Here is a 19,227-nt window from a genome sequence, read left to right as displayed (position 1 = left end):
GGGTACATATCTTTGTTGTCACTTGTAATCATGCTGTTGGTTTTAACTTTCAGGGTAATTCTGGAAGTAGTGGATTCTATGGCGTGAAAGGGAAAAAGGTAATTGTACTAATTGTTAGTGAGTTTCTGGATGGATCATGTGACTGTTTCATACTGAGATCTGCTACTGCTTGGCAAACTTCTCTCACATTTCGGCGTCTGTCCAGGGTTCCAAATGTTGTGCTCAAACCTTTAAACAAAATAGCTTTATTAAGTGGTTAGCTTTTTCACTTTTTCGTGTATTTCCTCAACACATGGAAGACCATTGTTTCCCTAGTGTTTGCACACGTATTGGAATAAAACGCCCTCACTTGTCCTCTCATCCTGTATTTTTTTAAATTTTATTTTAGGGAATTACAGGTCCGCAAGGCCCAAAAGGACAACAAGGTGCAAAAGGCCACCAGGTAACATTTTGATTATTGCGGACATGATGGTGATGATGACAATGACAATGACGGTAATGATAACGATGATGATCATTATTATAGTTGTCACAATGACATCGATAGAACACATTGTCACCAATTTCTGTCTCATTCATAAACAGTAAATGCCACTTTGATTCGATTTCTTTCTATCTAATCCCTTCGTTTTTCCTTAGGGTATTCCAGGCCCGGTAGGATTGAGAGGTGCGCAGGGTGCTCCGGGGTCAAAGGTAAGCGAGTTCCTCTACTCATGGGTAAGGGAAAAGGAAGCTATCCATGAGATGCTATTGTTCGACGATCATACGACAGCCAGAATTGTTCCTGAAGAACTAAAAACAGATTCTTACTACATATAACAAAATGCAATGTTATCTCTTTTAACTAGGGTCCACCAGGAAATCCAGGATCGCAAGGTTCCACAGGATTAACCGGTCACAAGGTAGGCGTTTCAGATTGTTATTGTTATGTCTTAAGTTCATCAATTGTACAGCGTTGTTTATTTCATTTGAGTAATGGCCACAAAGAGGAAAGCGATACAAAGATACTCTTCGGGACTTTTATTCTTTGCCCCGACCTAGAGGTTACTTTTTTGCACCCTAGGAATCACGTAAGACCTTCCATGAGAAATTTTATCAAAAAGTCTTAAACGCGATTATGTTGTTGATAAAACATATCAAAATCTGTTTTCCTATTAGACTCTATTAATTGCTGTATGATATCTGTCCTTTTCAGGGTATGCCTGGAAAACCTGGGAGGGCTGGAACGCCTGGCCAGAAAGGAAGCTTAGTAAGCAATTTTGGTTTTTGTCTTTTACTGCCGTTGATATTAAAGTATGTGAGTTGCGTTGGCAATTTTTTCAGAGGTGTAAAAGGTACCCCTAGGAGCTTTTTCCGTAGAACTGAAGAGATGTCATGTTATGCTACCTGGGTACTGAATTGTATTTCTGTTTCTTAGTTTAGGTGCAATTTAAAGGTTAATCAATGACACTTGATATGCGGATAAAATGTTTAAAAAGGCAAGCTGAAATCAAGGAACTCTTATCTCATTAGGGTCCTGTGGGAGAACTCGGAATGTATGGCCCAAAAGGGAACAAAGGAGATAAGGTGCAATTTACACTCTCTTGTTGTTGCTTTGAGGGCGTTAACGTGTACTTGGAATGCCTGGTAATGGAGAAGTGTCTCTTTAATTTTGTTTTTGCTTCAGAAGTCACTGTTATAATATTAACAACCTCTGTTATTACCAGGGTGACAGCGGTCGTCGTGGTTTTCGTGGTAGACGTGGAGTGCAAGTGAGTGTGTTTGTTATTTTATACAAAGCTTTATTGGTTTCCACAACGAGGAAATTGTAAGATATTTAGAAAGCTAAGTAGTAGGGTAATGAATGTAAACAGACCTGTATGAGGGATGAACTGTTGACATCCCACATTTGGAATATTTAGGGAGACCCAGGAAGAAAAGGTGGAAGAGGTTACGTTGGCTTAAATGGAGACAAGGTGAGATATTTTGAGTTGCTATAGGTCCAATATTGATGTTTAGAATACGAAGCAACAGTGTTGTGTGAGAAAAGGTTAGATTCACCTTTGCACTTAATCGTGATGTATTTGCCTTTAGGGATCATTGGGAACGATTGGAGAATCCGGCCTACAAGGACAGCTGGTACGTTTTTAGTGGCAGTGGAGTGTGTAATGAAGCCAAGGGAAGTTTTCCTTTCAAGTGTTAACTAACATTTTAAATTTCAAACTTTCTTTGAGATTTTTGAACAGTTTTGGAAAAGTGCTGCTGTTTCTCGGTGTTTTAAAAAGGACTATTAATTGTTGCACGATATATTAGCTAAAAATATAGGACAGATTGCACATGTAAGGTTACAGGAAAACCGTTCGTTTCCTGGACTGCGCCTTTCAAGAACAAGCGAACTCAATGATACTATAAGATAATACATTTAACAAGAAACTTATGTGTTTATTGTCGTTAGGGATTACCAGGAGCTGCAGGAGCCCTCGGCGGTCCTGGCGCAAGAGGACCTGCGGTATTCAAGTTTGAAGTTTTCTTTATTTTGCAGTGAATCTCCTTAAGTTTATGTCGTAAGGAAGAATTGCCTTGAATTGTCTTAGTTGCAACAAAAGTATGTACATTTTGAGAGAGGTAATACGACAGGGAGTTTTCCTTGTCATGCAAGAGTTATGAGTTTTGTCTAAAACAGTATTAACTCTTATGTAATAATCTTTGAGTTTGCTTGTTTTTTTTTTCAGGGATTTCGTGGCCCAAACGGTACACTTGGTGCGTTAGGGAAACCTGGACCAAAGGTCGGTGAACGGATTGCAGGGTATTTGTTAAATTAGTATGGCTGCCAAGATTTGCTTACTCTATTACTTGTAATTCTTGTGCAATAATTCTTTTTTTTTTTATGATTTCTAAGGGCATTGTTGGGAAGCCTGGTAACCAGGGACCACATGGCCCAGAAGGACAAGATGTAAGACATTTTTTTAGATATTAGAGATACATATGTACCGTGTGAAATCATCTTTGTTAATTATTGTTGTAACTTACATTCACAAGCTTGCATTCACAATACTTACAATTTTGTTATTATAACACGTACAGTAAATATGAACGTCTCGCCAAATATGATATTTTCTTTGTTCAAGACACAAAGTACGCGATGACTGTATTAATTGTAATTTTCAGGGACCTGTTGGAACGCGTGGATCAATTGGAGAAGCTGGACCTCAAGGACTACAAGTAATGTTATAAAAATCATCTGAATCTGCGTCTTCTTGATCACGTATTATTTTTAGATTATTATTAATTAAAAGGCTGCGTCTATATTACATTACAATACATCTAGTTTGTGTAGCCATTTAACAAATTGAGCGATATTCTGTTCTTAGGGTGAAATAGGTCCCAAGGGAGGCCGTGGCAAGATTGGCGAGCCAGGAAAACAGGTCAATATGATAAATAGCAATATGCCAAATACAGCTTTTTGTGGAGTCAGTCTGAGTTACCTGTTTAAAGACAGTCCTACTGCCGTTACATTATCGATAGTTTGTGCAATTAGTATTCGTAAGATTGAGAGTACAAATAAGATTGTTGTGGTTGTTCTTGTTAAGGGTTTGACGTTAGTTCTGTTTTTGTTTTCTTTTTTCCTGTTAGGGTGTCACTGGTCCTCCTGGATTGAAAGGTGCTGATGGAATCTTGGTGAGAAAAATCGTCAGCTTATCCTGTTTCGTCTTCTTTGTTATACTATGCTCGACACTCTTGAGGCTAGCAAAATAATTTTCTTGAAAAGTCTTTTTCGGAGTAAGTCACTATTTTAGTCGGGCAAAAAAAAAAAACTGCACATTCTCCATCATATACCGCATTGACCACTTGAAAGATACATAATCTTCCCATTTTCTTTCACCAGCCATTGTGGCAGTTCTTTCTAACAGACATTTTTTAACTTGCGCACTTTCTTTGTCAACTTTTATCTTTGCTTTCCTTTCTCTGCTCTATGTTCCGAACGGTTACTTTTGTCAAGTCAAACATTCTAAAGTAATTGCAAAAGTAACGCCTCTTTACATGTTAGCTGCCACACAATTGTTTTACAGTTATTTTTAAAAGGAAACGGCATTTCTCCATGTTATGGCTATTTACTGGAATAACCACTGGTCTTCTTTTACTTTTTGTTGTTCTTCGCAATTTGGTAGATCTTTCAAAGAAGAAGCATGTTTGATTCAAACCCAAGAACTAACTGTGGCAGCTCTTGTAACGAGGAAATCGGACTCTTCTCTTCTTTTCTCCTCTTGGGTCTGTCTTTCTAATTACTTAACTTGTCTTCACTTGTCTTTTCTAGGAGAAAATAAAGAGAAGAGTCCGACTTGCAAATGCAAACGTTTTGGGACTCCTTTCCAGGTTTCTGTAAGCTTATTTCAATACTTGTATCGTGTGTGATGTAATGAAAAGTATCAACAGAAACATAAAACTTCTAAATACAATTAAAAGCAAGGGCTATACGCAAAATTGAGAAGATATAATGTTCCTTGAGTATGTTAAATTGCAACTGATCCAAGCAAACAATTGTTACTTACAATTACTCCTAGAGTAACATGCTTAATGCGGAACTGCACGTTTCTCTGTTTGGAGGTATACTTTTACTCAATAGCAATAAAAATAGCAATTTGAAATTTCGAGCAATTTTTACTGAGTGCCTTTGCTGAATAGGCTATTGTAATTTATAGTTGATTTAAGTCAATGTGTTTGACAGGGCCCGCGTGGTGACGAGGGAGAAGTAGGGCCCATAGGCGATCCAGTAAGTTACAGTACTTTGTTGTTAATTTAAAAAAAAAAAAAAAAACTGCTAATTTGCTACGAAGAGTTCCTCCATTGGACAAATAACCATTCTAATGTGCATAATTTCCTATAAGGATAACCGCTGAATTGTTTTTTATAGAGAGATGGCGATATCGAGATGTCACTGACACAGAATTGTTCTATATGGTTGTTTTGCAGGGACAAATAGGTTCTGTGGGATCCCAAGGAGTCATGGGCTTTCCTGGACACCAGGTAAAATTTGTTTCATGCAAACAATTGTGCATGCGGCAGACTTCATAATTCGTTGGATAACCTTGTGACCTCAGATCATCTGTAGTAGTTAGTTGGCATATTGATGGTTGTAATTTTGTGAGAGATGTAGCTTCTCTCCAAAAGCCTGTGTTCAGTTTGCATTTGAGTTATCAGACAAGTGTTGTAATACTGTAACTATCGATATTGACTGTAGATCCATGATCGTAGGGTCCATCTGGTCCATTGGGTAAGCCTGGTCTGGCAGGGACTGAAGGAGAACAGGTTAGCTATAACAGAACTCACGTACACTGTTTTACATGGCTTCGTCATTAACAGGCCACGATGAGTATAGTAGCATTATACATTTAAGTGAGAGAAATACGTGAGGCGTATTTTCTTTCAGGGAGACAGTGGACCTCTAGGCTTTCAAGGGTTGGCAGGGACCGCCGGCGAAGAGGTTTGTGATTGTCTCGTATCAATCTGAATGTGTCCTAAGCTCTGGGTTAAGCAGCATTCACATCTAGGTATCATTATATTCCAACAGGGGGAGGATGGCTTGCCCGGTCAGAGAGGTCCTCCAGGAAGTCAGGGGCCGTTTGTGAGTAACTCGTGCTGATTTATCTCGGCCTGTCACTTTGAGCAACTAAGTACAATTGTACGAACTGTTCCAAACTGTTAACAAATCACCACAAGTCCGACTAGTGTTAGTGGTCGGCACTGGAACGTTAGCGTGACCAGACTTTTTCTTCGGACATTTCTTTTGAGCTCTTTTTGGTGATTCGTGTTTTCAAACTCATAAATAGTCCATCAATCTGCATAGATTTCTTACTGTTATATTTCTCCGTTTACCCTTAAGTTTAATTTCAGTTGAGAAGAGAGAGTGTGTTTAACCACATCTCGAGGTTCGTCAAAAAAAAACGTGTCATATTTTCAAGTCTCCTGTCGGTGTTTGGAAGTGCGGTCGACACTATATTTGTGTTTGATATATTAAATAATTTTCTGTTTTTACTATGCTGCCAGTGTTAATCTTCAGTTCTCACTCTTTCTTAGGGTGGACCGGGACCTCCAGGCAAAACCGGAAGCAAAGGAGCAAGTGGCTTAAAGGTAAATTGAATCACGCGGATGCAGAACCTTCACTTTTCACTTTTTTCCTCCTATGCATGAGAAGTCTCCCATCCGCTCAGCTAACGTAACTTGAACATTAGTTAATTAACTTTCCCTGTGTCATGTAGACTGGTCCGTTATTCAACATTCCTTTGCAAACTACATGTTAATTTTGGGTTTTTTATAATTATATTTTTTGTTTTGTTAGGGTGAGGGTGGTGCGCCAGGACCTAAGGGACCCAGAGGAGACCAGGGCTCAAAAGTAAGTAGTTCAGACCACAACACTTCAAACATTTTACCCACTTTCTGTTGGATTTCAAATGTTTACATCAAGCGATTTTTGTTAAATCTTTAGGGAACTGTGGGAGATGGCGGATTGCCTGGAACTCAAGGAAGCTTTGGGAAAGAGGTTTGATCGAACTATTTTTCCATGCATCGTTTTTAACTTTTTTTTTTTTTTTACTATTCCTAGCTATTAACGATTAATGTTTGGTTTGGGTTTGGCATTTTTGTCCTAGGGCCAGTCTGGACTGTCTGGTTTGATTGGTACTCCAGGAATGCAGGGACCAAAGGTCTATTATAAATTACTCTTGCTTATTCTATCAAATTCCACCAGTGTTAATCAAAAAGCATTATTATGATTATCTTGTTTATTATTTATATCTTGTCGTCTTGTCGTGTAGGGCGAAGACGGCAATCCTGGTTTATGGGGAGATCCTGGAATGAAGGGACAGGAGGTATGTTTTGGCCAGTAAGAATTCTGACAGTTCGACAATTTTGGCTCAAAATAAATTGAGGAAAAACCCTTCCTGATAGTCACGGACATCGTAAGTAGATGTCAGCAAGATGAAATATTTCTTTCTATGGAAAAGAGTATCTTGTATGCTTTAGACGTATTTGTTCTACAACGTAATAAGCTTATTGTATTGCCATGGGTTTTACAGGGAATGCAGGGTTTGCGAGGAAGACCAGGTTCTAGAGGTGACATGGGCCCTATAGTGAGTATCTACGGTGTTGTTCTTTTGTGAATTAGTTGTGAACGTGGAAAACACAAGGCTTGTCTTGCAATACCTTACTAATGCCAACGAGATCGCGCAAAGCTCTCAAGATTAAATGCCTCATTCTGGGTTACAGTCACTTTCTAGCATCTACCAGGAATTATCTCCTTCTCTTCCCATTCTGTTTTGTTTCACTTTTGCAGAATGAAGCATACCAAATTTCTTTTACAGTGATGTTTTTTCTTTCCTTCAGAGTAGTGAGCCTGGTGCTCCAGGAGAAATGGGAGAAGAAGGTGACATAGGAGAGACGGTATCTTGAAAGTTCCCCTCAGTCTAAATAATTTTTGAGTTTTTATTAGCAGGCATTATAGACTAGAATAGATGTGGCTTGTCTTCATTCGTGGTTTGTGTTGTATTTTGTCGTTAATAGGGTGAAAAGGGGGAGAAAGGAACTAGAGGATCATCTGGAAGAAAAGGACGAATGGTTAGTCCACTCCTTCTTTCTGACTACTAAGTATATCTCTTGGTATCAATATCTCAATACTTGATTAAGTTCATTGCTGTTTGGACGCCGAGCTTAAAACAGGAATTTGTAGTGATCATTTCAGAGACACTATGTGAAAAGATTTTATTTCTTTCCTTCATACGCTAAGCTAATTGTATTCTTCGAAGGGTTATGCTGGCGAAAAAGGACTGTCTGGTGAACGTGGCATGCCCGCAACACTGGTACGTATAATAACGTGCATTCAGCACCTTGGTGCTTTTAAAAGCTAAAAGTTGTCAAAACTGTAAGGAACACTCACGTAATTGGCTTACGAATGGCGAAGGTATCCAATTACAGTTTTCCAATTACAAAAAGTAAAAATTGAATACCTGTAATTGGACACCCACGTGATCGCGCAGCGATTACGTGAGAAATAGAGGCACGAATAACCAAGCACGATCGAGTATTTTGTTATAGATACAATTAACGTTATTAGAACATTAATGTTTATAGCAAACTATTTAAAAATATATTTTCCAAGGGCTTGATCTTCGTAGAAAAGATGATTTTTTTCCAAAGAAGTCCTGACCTTTTTTTATACTTTTGTACTGTCTACCTACTTTTGGTGTTCCCTGAGGTCGAGCGTTGAGACATTTCTATAACATCTGGTGGAATTCAAGGCATGTTGCCTTGAGAACACAATATGTTCTCGATAAAAAAAGAAGGAAAGCAAAGTTCTTGATAAAATAAAAAAGCAAGTTCTTAATAAAATTTAAGGAAATCAAAAGTAAATGAATTATAGATGTCCTTCACATTTTCTTGTAGGCGTTTGTGGGGGCACCAGGGAAGAGAGGAGACAAAGGCTCGACTGGAGGTCAGGTAAAGTTCTTATTACTTAGGTCGTAATCGATGTATTTATAGGTTAGGAAGGTACAACCCGCAAAAATAGAAGCTGAAAATGTCGTTACAAGGTTACAAGTAGATTTCTGTGAAGTGTTTTATCGCGAGTTAAATAAAGGAAAAATGCAACTGCAGCTTGTGTTGGACTTAAAACACTGCTGCACTTTAAGATAATGAAACGCTTTTTAGGAAGTGTGATTTTGGTGTTTTAGGCTTTCCTCTTTTCAAGGTTATCCTTCTCCAGAACATTTCGTGCATTGTTAATGGCTCTTTTTCTCACTCGTTCAATGATGTTTTTTTGCAGGGTTTTCCTGGTGCTCCAGGCCCTCCTGGAGATGCCGGAATTATTGGTCACGGGGTATGTATGTTTGTGTAGTTACATTTCCTGTTTATGACTAAAAATAATGAAAATAGATTTTTGGGTGAACCTGGCTAACTTAGTTTGTTCTGACATTTGTAGGGACTTACAGGTGTCCCGGGTGTAAATGGACTTATTGGTGACCCCGGAGGGAAGGTATTCTTGGAAGTATTTTACTGTAACTGAGATTTCTTTCTTCGATGACTGTGTTTTGAATGCGTTATGTACACTATGAATGTATTTTTATTCATATCCAGGGTGAACGCGGGAAAAAAGGCGAGGAAGGCAAAAACGGTTCACCCGGACTTAAGGTAATGTGCATCATGTCTAAGGTTTCCGATTCATTGTTGTTCTTGATGTTGTTGTTGTTACTGATTTGATCTTTACCTCCCAAATTCAGGGCCAACGTGGATTCAAAGGACAAAGCGGAGATTCAGGGATAGAAGGACCTATGGTAACAATTTTTTTTTCAGTTCATACACTTAATTTGAAGCGATTCAACGTTGGGTAATAAATAGTAGAAATTTTAGTCTAATTTTTTATTGCCCTTTTGCAGTTCTCATTTTCTTTTAGTCGTGACGCTTTTTTTTCTCCTTCAGGGAGCAAGAGGAAAAGCAGGTTTTCAGGGCAACGTAGGAGGGAAGGGTGAAAAGGTACTTTATTCTATTTCCGTTATCCAAACCTTTAGTATTTTCCGGCATTTCCTGCCGGACAACTAATAATATTTGTAAGCGTTGGATTTTGTAGAGCTTTAGATACTCTTAACGTATCTTAAGTTAAGATGAACTGCGGTGTGGTACGCAAAGAGTGATGGCTGACGGGCGTCCCTCGTTGAGCTGCGACTAGTTCGATGGCGTTACAGAGGATTAAATTTGTATTCTGTACTTTAACTTAGAGGGTCTGGATCGGTATACTGATAACTGAGATGACTGGGTTACATGTTCCCCTGATCCCTTCTCCCTTGCTTGTTCATCATTGATAAATTCCCTTGCTCGTGTTGCTTTCAAATAAATTAAATTCAGGGACAGGGCAGTATAATAAATTATAATGTCACTGTCATTCATTTTGTCTAAATAAAGGTCATCTTATTTCGGATCGAGCGATGTAAGCCGAACGTCGTCCATGTTTGTTTTATTGTGCTGTCGGGCACTTATCAAGTGTCGACATGTTTTAGTTGATTTCATACATGAAATGCCTATCAAATTATAGGGCGAACAAGGTGACCAAGGTAGCCTTGGAGCTGGTGGACAGCCAGGACCAAAGGTATGTACCCAGCAGTCTTGTAATACAGTGGAATCACGAACCACCTGGGAGAACGAAAATGGTTCAGAGAATCGGGAGGTTCGAAACAACGAGAATAAGTTTCTCTTAATTGTTTTGCAAAGGGAACAATAAAGTTATTTCAAATAATCGAGATTTTCGAATAATCAGGATTTCAATGTAATTGGAAAACAGTGATTTATTTAGTAGTTATTGGTGAGGGTACATCTGTAACTGCAGCATTTCATCGCTTAATGTTAGGTTTGCTAAGAAAATCAAAAAACACGTTTCTTACGTGTTTTTGTCATGCGTATAATGAGTTGTTTTTAACCTTTCATAAGAAGCTAAAGGGCCTAGTTGAGCGAAGAACATTAAGCGTTGAAATGTATCTTTTTTGGCAGTGTTTTCCTGTATTAAATAGGAACAGTCCCTATAGCTAATTAGCAGATCTGATAAGAGTATCAGCTATATGTTATTTATTTATTTTAGGGACCTGTTGGTCTACCTGGAATGAGAGGGCTTGACGGTTCCAGAGGACCTCAGGTAACTTACATGCGTTGGCCACGTGACAAAATGTATTTTGAATATGATAAATATAAAAATGTTACACTGGTTGAGAAAAGTTATTAAAAATCTCTAAAAACCCAACGTTTCGGCTTTAACATAAGCCTTCCTCAGGGGTAATAAAAAATATAATGAAGTGACAAGTTTATTTAAGATCGCGTAGTTGCTAATAAAAACCGAATATAAGAGGAAATTAGTTCTTATCCAATAGAGTCAAGGCTCTATACTCTTAGGGCAGGTACATGTCGCTGCATGATGCCGTCATCGCGGTTGAGTGGACTTTTCCACGTGTTAATTTCCCAAGCCTCTAAGAGGGGTCGGTTTCGCCAACTTGTGCTGGTACGTAATATTGTAGACGATTCCCACGAGATAGCGTGACCAGATTGTAAACAACGTTCGGCGAGTGCAGATTTCTTGGGTTGTTTTTGTTCGACCGCTTTTTGGTGTTCTCTGTGCCGAGTATTGAATTTCCGTTTGGTCTCCTCGATGTATTGTTTGTCGCAATCTTTGCATGGAATGGAATAGATTACACCGCGCGATTGATTCTTAACGTCTTCCGGCGCAGCTGCTACAGACTGCTTAGGTGACCGTTTAGGTTTGCTCGAATCGATTATAAATCGTTTCGGGTAGCCATTCGCCAACAGCGCGGGAGTCACTTGTTTTAACTCTTTGGATAGATCGTCGCTAGTTGTCGGAAGCTAGTTTGTGCGGTTGGTCAAAGACTTCACCACAGCCTTATTATCCTCTCCCTTCCCTCTTAAAAACGTCTAGGGCAAGGTTTGGTGAGACAAACCTTATCACCAATAGTAAAAGACAGGTGGCTGTGTCCCATTCTGTCACATTAACTTGGCTGGATGATGTGTTTACTCGTTTACTTGTTTTTTTGTTTCCGTTAAGGGAGCAAAAGGTGCGATTGGACCTATTGGCTACCTAGGAACAAAAGGCGTGGAGGTAATATCTCTTTGTTATTCGTTAAAGATGTGTATAAAGTTTCTTCATGTTGAGGGACATATTTACGACAGAAAAGTATGTTCTCTGTGTGTAACACACTATTTGTTTAACAGGGACATCCCGGAGGAAAAGGTGCACCCGGAGACTTGGGAACTCGAGGCGAGATGGTGAGCTGTTGTTATTGACAGAAAAAAAACATACGTGCTCAAATTTGCTTTAAATTTAACGTACTTTATTAAGTTATTCTTACCAATATGAATTTTTGTTTGTTGTTTGGCCCCAAAGGGGGAGAGAGGTAGTCCTGGAGACAAGGGGCCTACCGGCCCGAAAGGAAAGCGGGTTAGTTTGTTTGCCGTTGGAATTATGACTTACTTGTATAAAGCTGTACAGATATCGGGAAATCAGCGTTGACAACAGGTTGTCAAGCCGAGTTATGTTATCAATAACAGTCGAGTTCATTTTCCACTCTGTTTGGAAATACTATCAAATTTGTAATGTATTTTATTATGACTTGGTCCACTGATTTGCTAGATTGCTTTTTAGTTAACCAATATTGAACTCGCAAAATGGTGAGAGATCAAACAGCAATGAAAGCGAAACTTGATAAATTCTGAATACTACTTCCCGTCAAAGCTAACTTTGTTATCTCTTCGCCCAAAAGCTCAGTTTTATGTCATCCTAGCCCCGTGTCTGGAAAATGGGCCAAAAGAAGTGGAAAGAAAGAGCGAGAGAGCTCTATTTCTTACCTGATCGTTGCTCTCACCGTCTGCTTCGTTAGCACTTTTTCACATTAGAAAGCCTGTTGAAAAGGTTCAATTTAGATATAAGTGGAAGATTAGTACCACCGAACTCCAGGTTTCGTTTTGTGATGTCTGTAGTTTTAACTCTTACAATTTTGTTCTTCAAAAGGGATCTGAGGGTCCTGTGGGACCTCGAGGACAGGCTGGCAAGGCAGGAGAAAGGGTAAGCTTGAGCATGTGAGCGGGTCAATTATTATTTAATATTTTCACTTGGCAAGCATTTTATTTATGATGGCTAATAGTGTTGTCTTGGATGATATAGGGAGATGCTGGAATGCCTGGCCGTGAGGGCAGCCCAGGATCGGATGGAAATGAGGTACATGGTGCATTCTATTTATTTACTCTATTCGCAGGGGCCTACTGATGTTACAACGCCGAGAAAAAGAACAAGAAAACAAACTCGCCAAAGTTTGTTTCTTGTGAACTCAGTGGTCATCGAAGCGTTATATTTGTTAGCCAGTATTGATTCTTGTGTTCATCCCTACTGATTCCTAATATTTTCACTGTTTTATATTTTGTTTTTCTTTTTTTAAATTCACATCACCGACATTACTAAAAGCCACTCCTTTTGTCCCTTTCATATACAGGGTCTTTACGGTGTTGTGGTAAGTTTTTGTTTGTTGTATCTTTGTACACAGACAAGTTCAAGAAAATATATGCCTCTCTCATGCCGGGAAGTGGTTGAGTGTCTAATAACGATTCTAAAAGTTACAAACTTTTCAAATGTTTTGCTTTGCTTTTAGCAAACATAAACGAACAACAGTGAAACAACTACTCTTTCAAGTCCGAATCTGTTTCCAGAGTTCACGAAACCTACATGAAGCTGCTCTTAGTTGGGTGGGTGGTGGGGAGGGGTAACTGGTATTTTTTTTTATTAAACAATAACAACTGTGGGATACCTTACGATAATTTAGTACTGCTTGGTTGAACATATCAAACAATTACTATTACCCTTAACTTCGGTTTTAAAATAGAGCGGTTTTCATTTGAGTGTCGAAAGTAATTAGACAATTACTTTGGTTTTGGTTTTGGTTTTACTACGGTTTGAGATTGACTGAGTTGTTTAATTGGTATGTAATTGGTTTGGTTTTGGTTTTACGACACTCAATTGAAAACCGCTCTAATATATTCAGATCAGTTGCTTATTGGTAATGTGAGTCATGGGACGTAATATTCAGTTGTGGTTTCCTTGGAAAACAGCTGACAAATTTATTGTGTTTGTTAATCTTACTTTTATTTCTTTCTGTCATAGGGAGGCAGAGGCGTACCGGTAAGAGGTTCCCCTTTACTGTGGATGTCTTTTTCTTATTATAATTTAGCAAGAAAAATCCCTTGATGACAACAATTTACTCTATATGTTGTTTGTTCCATTTCCGGATAAGAGAGAGACAAAGTAACTTACCTACTTTTGTTTGCCTGTGTTTTTTTTAATATTTTCTAGGGAGCTGCAGGTCAGAAGGTAAGACTGACATTTTTTCCACAATTTTGTTCATTCCAGTTTGAAATGGGTTGCAAAATCTTAATCGTTTGTTTCTGTTTCTTTCTTTTTTTTTCTTTAGGGGCTGAAAGGAATCTCCGTAAGTACATCTCTTTTTGTCACTGACTGAGTACCTTTAAGTTGTTTTCGATTTTGTATGACAGCACGTGAAATAGAATTTGAAAGTAGCCAGACCTCGTGCTTACAGTTCGGCCTCTCCAATTAACTCGACTGGTATTCAAATAGCCATACAACTAACATTAATCAACTCAGTGAAGGGCCTGCCTTGAAATAACGTTTCCATATTTGATTTGTAGGGTGCAAGTGGACCACCGGTAAGTTGTGCTGACTTCACTACCCGGTTAAAAAAATCGTCGAGTGGGTAGAATTTGCCCGCGTTGATTTAAGAGTTGTCACCTAAAACAAGCAATTTTTATCTGGAGCCTTCTGCGTGTAAATGTTTTATTACGTGGCTTGGCTTTAAAAGGCTTTTCAAACTAAAATTTTGAGGTTGTTTGCCATACCATACAAAATTCTTTGCTATATTTCAAATACTTCTAAAGTTACACTATCCCACGAACTCGAAATAAAGTGTAGTTTAACTAGAGTTAAGTGAGCAATCACGCTTTTTTTGTCATGAGGACTTATTGATGGTGGGCATAATAATGCTGATGATATGCTTGCTCCATGTTATTATACTCTAGGGTCCCCCTGGCCAGGTGATCGGACTTCACAGGCTTGGTCATCATAATTACCTGGATCAGGTAACTGGTTAAGCTTTCAAATCTGTACGTCACAGAGCTTGTACACTTGTTTGTGCGTATCCGTGTATGGTGTATTTTCTGTGTCTCTGTATAACCTGCAATTAGCTTGTTTTTCTTTTCTCTTTCTCCCTCCTGCTTTTCATTTTCTCTTTTATTTTCATTTAATTCCACTTTATGTCCATTTTTATCAGTCGGTACAAAATCTCAAGACGCTACTGTACATGTCTTCAACGGTGGAGAACTACAAATTTCCTTTAGGCACCAGGGACAATCCAGCTATGACTTGTAAAGAACTCATGGACATTGACGACATTCGGGATGGTGAGAAACTAGCTTCATCGCGTGTGTATGTTATGAGAATTGTTCACTGTAATAGCTGTTGGAAAATCTTAGTTGGTACTTATGGATGCTTGATCGTGTTTATTACAGGTTATTACTGGATTGATCCAAACCTTGGTTGCCCTGCTGATGCCATTAAAGTGTACTGCAACTTTACAGCTGGTGGAGAATCCTGTGTTCCTCCTCTTCGGGATAAAGTAAGCACGTTTGGTTATTGCTTTGCGTTGCGTTTGGCCCATTCGTGTGCTTTATTCCGCCTGACATTATTTACAACTTTAGGACCGCCAGTGATATTGTTGAGAGTTTCTGTGGACAGTTAAATACGATGTCTTGATTGTTTGTCAATACATTGACACGCCAATTGTAGGGCAACGTCATTTCGATACACAGAAAAAGCATTTTTTTTTTAAATCAACAGATCCCTAAAAGGACCTGGAAAAGTGGCCCAGAAGCAACATGGGAAAGATTTTCAAATCTTGAACAAGGTTTTAAGGTAATGTGATGTAGCAGTACAAATCCAACTGTACAGACTACCAAAAATGAAACTGAGACCGGTACAAATACACAAACTAACCAAAATGAAACTTATTGAGTGAAATGGATTAATGAAACTTATTTCTTTATTTTTAGATCAGTTACCTAGCCAGTAAAATTCAGTTTAACTTCCTGCGACTTGTCAGCACCAGAGTCAGACAAACCGTGACAGTCAAGTGTAAGAGAATTGTAGTATGGTTCCATAGGGCCACCAAAAGCCATCGTTACTCGTGGATCTTTCATGGAAGAAAAGGATTCGACTTTACACCGACAAGCAATCCAACACCAAACGTTGCACTGGACTACTGCCAGGTAGTGTCTTTAGTAAAACTCTACTCTGGAGTTGAGATGAGTTGGCAAGAGTTAAAGTAATTATTAAACTTAATTATTAATTTAATTGTTAAACAGTGTTTGAGAGCTCAAATGTATGTTTGTTTTAACAATTGACTCATGTTTAAGGTGATTCCCTAGTAAAAGAGCCCGCCATAGATTTCCGATGAAACTTGGTATGCTGTTGCTACAGGACAAGGAGATATTAAAAACGTAATAAAAAGAGGGGGTCATCGCGCTTGTTTTCACGCCACGATGCTGACAAATACGGTTATTTAGGTGACTTTTGGTAATCTCCGTGCGCAACAAATAAGCTCGATCGTTTTTCAATGTAGCGTGTTATATCACACAGAGTTTGAATTTCTTTGACTGTTTATTCATCTACGTCCCAGGAAAAAATGTCTTCAAATACCCTGCATTTTTTATCCTTTAAAGGAAACATAAGTTGGACATCCGCTGATGTGCCCGTTATGTCTCCCTCTGGACTATTTATTTCATTTGCCAAAAAAGTAGCGATAGATTTCTGCTAATTTTTTTCTCAGTTATTGAGGATATTGTTCTCATTGAAATTATGAAATAAAAAGTGGGGGTTACCGTGCTCGTTTAAGAGAAAAGGAGCATTTATTTCGCTATTGAGCTTAGTTTGAGGGAAATCTCTTACGTTTTGTACGCGCACGCGCTCATAGGTGCGCGCTAATGACGCGAAAATCGTGCGCAGTAGGGATGCGCAATGCAATACTTAGGAATCACCTTAAGGTTATTCCTCAGAATTGCGCATCCCTACTGCGCACGACCTTCGCGTCATTAGCGCGCGTTCGCGAGCGCGTGCATATGCATAACATACACAAAATGGTGGCTTTTTCTAAACGGCTTGGTTTACGAGAGACAAATCATCGTCTTTTCTCGGAAACGAGTACCGGGACCTAACGATTTTTTCATTTAGTTTGAATGCAGCGATCACCTTTCTATACAGTGAATATATACCAATTTCTATTTCAGAGTAACAAATTATCACTGAAAATGACAGCATAGTTAGCACTCGTAAAGGATAGTACGTGCCCTCAAGAACACTGTGTGCTTGGAACATATTAAATCCCAGTGTTCCACTTTAATCCACCGTAGGAAAAAAGATGACGGCTGTACATTTTACCACAATGCCTCGCGAACCTAACACAGCCCAAAAGGCACAAAGAAAGCCTTATAATTACAGTATTTGTCCCTGTACTGAGGATATTAAGTAGCCTAGGTTTGAAGATTTTATAACGTTTCTGTACGTTTTTATGAACGTTGTTTAGGTTTTCGTGTGCTAAGAACTATGGGTAAATGTACCAGTCACCATAGTTTTTGCTACCGTAAGGATTGGCATTACAGTGTACCGAGACCACTATACAACAATCAACCGTTAATTATGTGAAGTACATTTGAAGTAATTCATATTTGAACTGCGGTTGTAGATGAAAGTGAAGATTGATCGTCGCAGTAAATTTTCCAATTTAAGCAGTTGGAAAGAAGAAGCCTGAAAAAAAATCAGGGCTTCAACGGGATTCGAACCCGTGACCTCCGCGATATCGATACCTTTAAACTACCGTTACCGACCGAAGACATCGTGGACTTACTGAATATTTGCCTTACATCGACTTACTTTCAGTACAACGGGAAACACTACAAACAGTTGCATGGAACAGCCATGGGGTCGCCTGTTTCTGTTGTTGTCGCAGAAATTGTGATGCAACACATGGAGGAACGCTCCCTTTCAACTTGCCGACAAGCGATACCGCTTTGGTTACGCTGCGTTGACGACACTTTTACCGCCGTTCACAAGACGAAATTGACGCTTTTCACGACCACCTAAACGAACAGAACGCCGACATCCAGTTTACTAAAGAAATCGAAGAAAGTGGAAAACTTCCTTTTCTAGACTGTTTGGTAAGCCGCGACAAAAACGAACTGCGAACGACAGTGTACAAAAAACCGACACATACCGACAGATTACTTGACGAATCATCCTACAACCCATAGTTAGTGTTCAAATATAAACGTTTCTATGAGCAGATAATTTAAGGAATTATGGGACTCATTGAAGGTCTTCCTGTCCTTAAATGAATACCGGGACCCCCCCTTTTTTTATTTCAAAATTCAAGTCTTGATATAAGCAGGCAAAAGGCAAAATTTGAATGAAAATCTATTGTGCGTTCTTTTTCGGGGGAATGACCTTAAGCGTGCATCATTGAGTTAGCAAGCGCCCAGAAGAATTGTTCAGTTAGTCGTAAGTGGGGCAGGCTGTGCATGAAGTGTTTTTCTCACTCAAAGTATCGCAGTTGTTCTAAACGGATGTTTTATTGTTTATTTTTCAATAGCGCGATGATGGAAGGTGGCGCAGAACCGAGTTTATCTTTGACAGTGACAAAGTTGACGTTCTCCCCCTTGAAGACTTGACATTCTTTCATCGAGCAGTTGGCAACGAACAGTTTGGCGTCAAAATTGGACCAGTTTGCTACCAGTGATTAAGTTTTGGAGGACATTTGACAGATTACGACGACTTAGTTTCTTTTAGTAGAAAGCGACTAAACCAGCTATTAAGAAAGCCGCTGTATTTATTTTTTATAGACAGGGGATACTTTCCCGCTCTTGGCTACTTCTTACATTAAATCTCTATGGTTTAACCATATAACGTTCTTAAATCACCGGACTCTAAACTAACTCTTTGTACCCTTGCTGGTCAAGTTTCATTTAAACAAGAAGGGTTTATTATTATCTAACGTGGGACCTGAATTAACTGCGGCGACAGTGGCGTGTGCTGCTCTCAACGTCCAGTCAAGGGTAACCGTAGACACCAGTTTGGCACTTTTGAGAACGGCTGGTTACTCGGCTAAATGAGGGACTGAGAGTATGAGTTTTAAATGTGTTTTGTTGAGAAGGGAAGGGAATGACTCCGAACAAACAAGGTTTATTTAGGTTAAACATTTCTGTACTTCTTACACCAGTTGTTTGGGAGGAGGTAAGGAGTGGTCGGCGAAAGTTGCTAATGCAGTATTTTAGATCAAGCAATAGCTAGCTCTAACTAAAGTTCTTAACAGTACCCAAAAACTTGTGAGTTAACGTTAGAACGTATCTGCATGTAATTTGTGCGGTTTCCACTTTTATTCTAAATGTTTAAACCTAAAAAGTTGAGACGGTTTTGTTTTGTAAGATTGAGTAGAATTTTAATAAAAATCCGAATAAAATAGCCGGGGCTCTTTCACCGCTGCTTTGAAAGGTTGAATTGACTTAGAAACTACGACATAATTCATGTTTCTTTTCAAAATCAGCTAAGTAGAAACCTCAAGCCCGTAATCATGTGAACCTGACCATCAACGATTA

The 19,227-nt window shown here is 39.0% G+C and overlaps 1 protein-coding gene across 4 annotated transcripts in view; it reads left to right on the top strand.

Moving 5' to 3' along the window:
- Positions 1 to 19,093, top strand: part of LOC110050757 (uncharacterized) — a 40,644-nt gene extending 21,551 nt beyond the window's left edge. For 3 of the 4 annotated variants that reach the window (XM_089274973.1, XM_089274972.1, XM_089274974.1), the window contains exons 18-69: positions 54 to 98; positions 389 to 442; positions 640 to 693; positions 849 to 902; positions 1,196 to 1,249; positions 1,513 to 1,566; positions 1,707 to 1,751; positions 1,902 to 1,955; positions 2,074 to 2,118; positions 2,435 to 2,488; positions 2,712 to 2,765; positions 2,879 to 2,932; positions 3,148 to 3,201; positions 3,351 to 3,404; positions 3,613 to 3,657; positions 4,706 to 4,750; positions 4,951 to 5,004; positions 5,233 to 5,286; positions 5,408 to 5,461; positions 5,549 to 5,602; positions 6,055 to 6,108; positions 6,317 to 6,370; positions 6,464 to 6,517; positions 6,627 to 6,680; positions 6,792 to 6,845; positions 7,053 to 7,106; positions 7,360 to 7,416; positions 7,537 to 7,590; positions 7,779 to 7,832; positions 8,416 to 8,469; positions 8,795 to 8,848; positions 8,951 to 9,004; positions 9,106 to 9,159; positions 9,249 to 9,302; positions 9,448 to 9,501; positions 10,058 to 10,111; positions 10,598 to 10,651; positions 11,570 to 11,623; positions 11,737 to 11,790; positions 11,909 to 11,962; positions 12,533 to 12,586; positions 12,686 to 12,739; positions 13,011 to 13,028; positions 13,676 to 13,693; positions 13,865 to 13,882; positions 13,983 to 14,000; positions 14,218 to 14,235; positions 14,605 to 14,664; positions 14,856 to 15,200; positions 15,422 to 15,496; positions 15,634 to 15,849; positions 18,225 to 19,093. In XM_089274973.1, the coding sequence (XP_089131099.1) occupies positions 54 to 98; positions 389 to 442; positions 640 to 693; positions 849 to 902; positions 1,196 to 1,249; positions 1,513 to 1,566; positions 1,707 to 1,751; positions 1,902 to 1,955; positions 2,074 to 2,118; positions 2,435 to 2,488; positions 2,712 to 2,765; positions 2,879 to 2,932; positions 3,148 to 3,201; positions 3,351 to 3,404; positions 3,613 to 3,657; positions 4,706 to 4,750; positions 4,951 to 5,004; positions 5,233 to 5,286; positions 5,408 to 5,461; positions 5,549 to 5,602; positions 6,055 to 6,108; positions 6,317 to 6,370; positions 6,464 to 6,517; positions 6,627 to 6,680; positions 6,792 to 6,845; positions 7,053 to 7,106; positions 7,360 to 7,416; positions 7,537 to 7,590; positions 7,779 to 7,832; positions 8,416 to 8,469; positions 8,795 to 8,848; positions 8,951 to 9,004; positions 9,106 to 9,159; positions 9,249 to 9,302; positions 9,448 to 9,501; positions 10,058 to 10,111; positions 10,598 to 10,651; positions 11,570 to 11,623; positions 11,737 to 11,790; positions 11,909 to 11,962; positions 12,533 to 12,586; positions 12,686 to 12,739; positions 13,011 to 13,028; positions 13,676 to 13,693; positions 13,865 to 13,882; positions 13,983 to 14,000; positions 14,218 to 14,235; positions 14,605 to 14,664; positions 14,856 to 15,200; positions 15,422 to 15,496; positions 15,634 to 15,849; positions 18,225 to 18,371 (3,159 nt within the window). In that variant the 3' untranslated portion in view covers positions 18,372 to 19,093. The remainder of the gene's footprint in view (positions 1 to 53; positions 99 to 388; positions 443 to 639; positions 694 to 848; positions 903 to 1,195; positions 1,250 to 1,512; positions 1,567 to 1,706; positions 1,752 to 1,901; positions 1,956 to 2,073; positions 2,119 to 2,434; positions 2,489 to 2,711; positions 2,766 to 2,878; positions 2,933 to 3,147; positions 3,202 to 3,350; positions 3,405 to 3,612; positions 3,658 to 4,705; positions 4,751 to 4,950; positions 5,005 to 5,232; positions 5,287 to 5,407; positions 5,462 to 5,548; positions 5,603 to 6,054; positions 6,109 to 6,316; positions 6,371 to 6,463; positions 6,518 to 6,626; positions 6,681 to 6,791; positions 6,846 to 7,052; positions 7,107 to 7,359; positions 7,417 to 7,536; positions 7,591 to 7,778; positions 7,833 to 8,415; positions 8,470 to 8,794; positions 8,849 to 8,950; positions 9,005 to 9,105; positions 9,160 to 9,248; positions 9,303 to 9,447; positions 9,502 to 10,057; positions 10,112 to 10,597; positions 10,652 to 11,569; positions 11,624 to 11,736; positions 11,791 to 11,908; positions 11,963 to 12,532; positions 12,587 to 12,685; positions 12,740 to 13,010; positions 13,029 to 13,675; positions 13,694 to 13,864; positions 13,883 to 13,982; positions 14,001 to 14,217; positions 14,236 to 14,604; positions 14,665 to 14,855; positions 15,201 to 15,421; positions 15,497 to 15,633; positions 15,850 to 18,224) is intronic. The other variant, XM_020756711.2, reaches the window with a different exon arrangement.
- Positions 19,094 to 19,227: the final 134 nt, after the last annotated feature.

This window comes from Orbicella faveolata, unplaced genomic scaffold (genome assembly GCF_042242905.1).
Source record: "Orbicella faveolata isolate gen_17 unplaced genomic scaffold, um_ofav_v1 contig_36, whole genome shotgun sequence".
Lineage (NCBI taxonomy): Eukaryota > Metazoa > Cnidaria > Anthozoa > Scleractinia > Merulinidae > Orbicella > Orbicella faveolata.
Note: the sequence above shows the minus strand (reverse complement) of the source record. Positions and strands in the feature narration are given on the sequence as shown.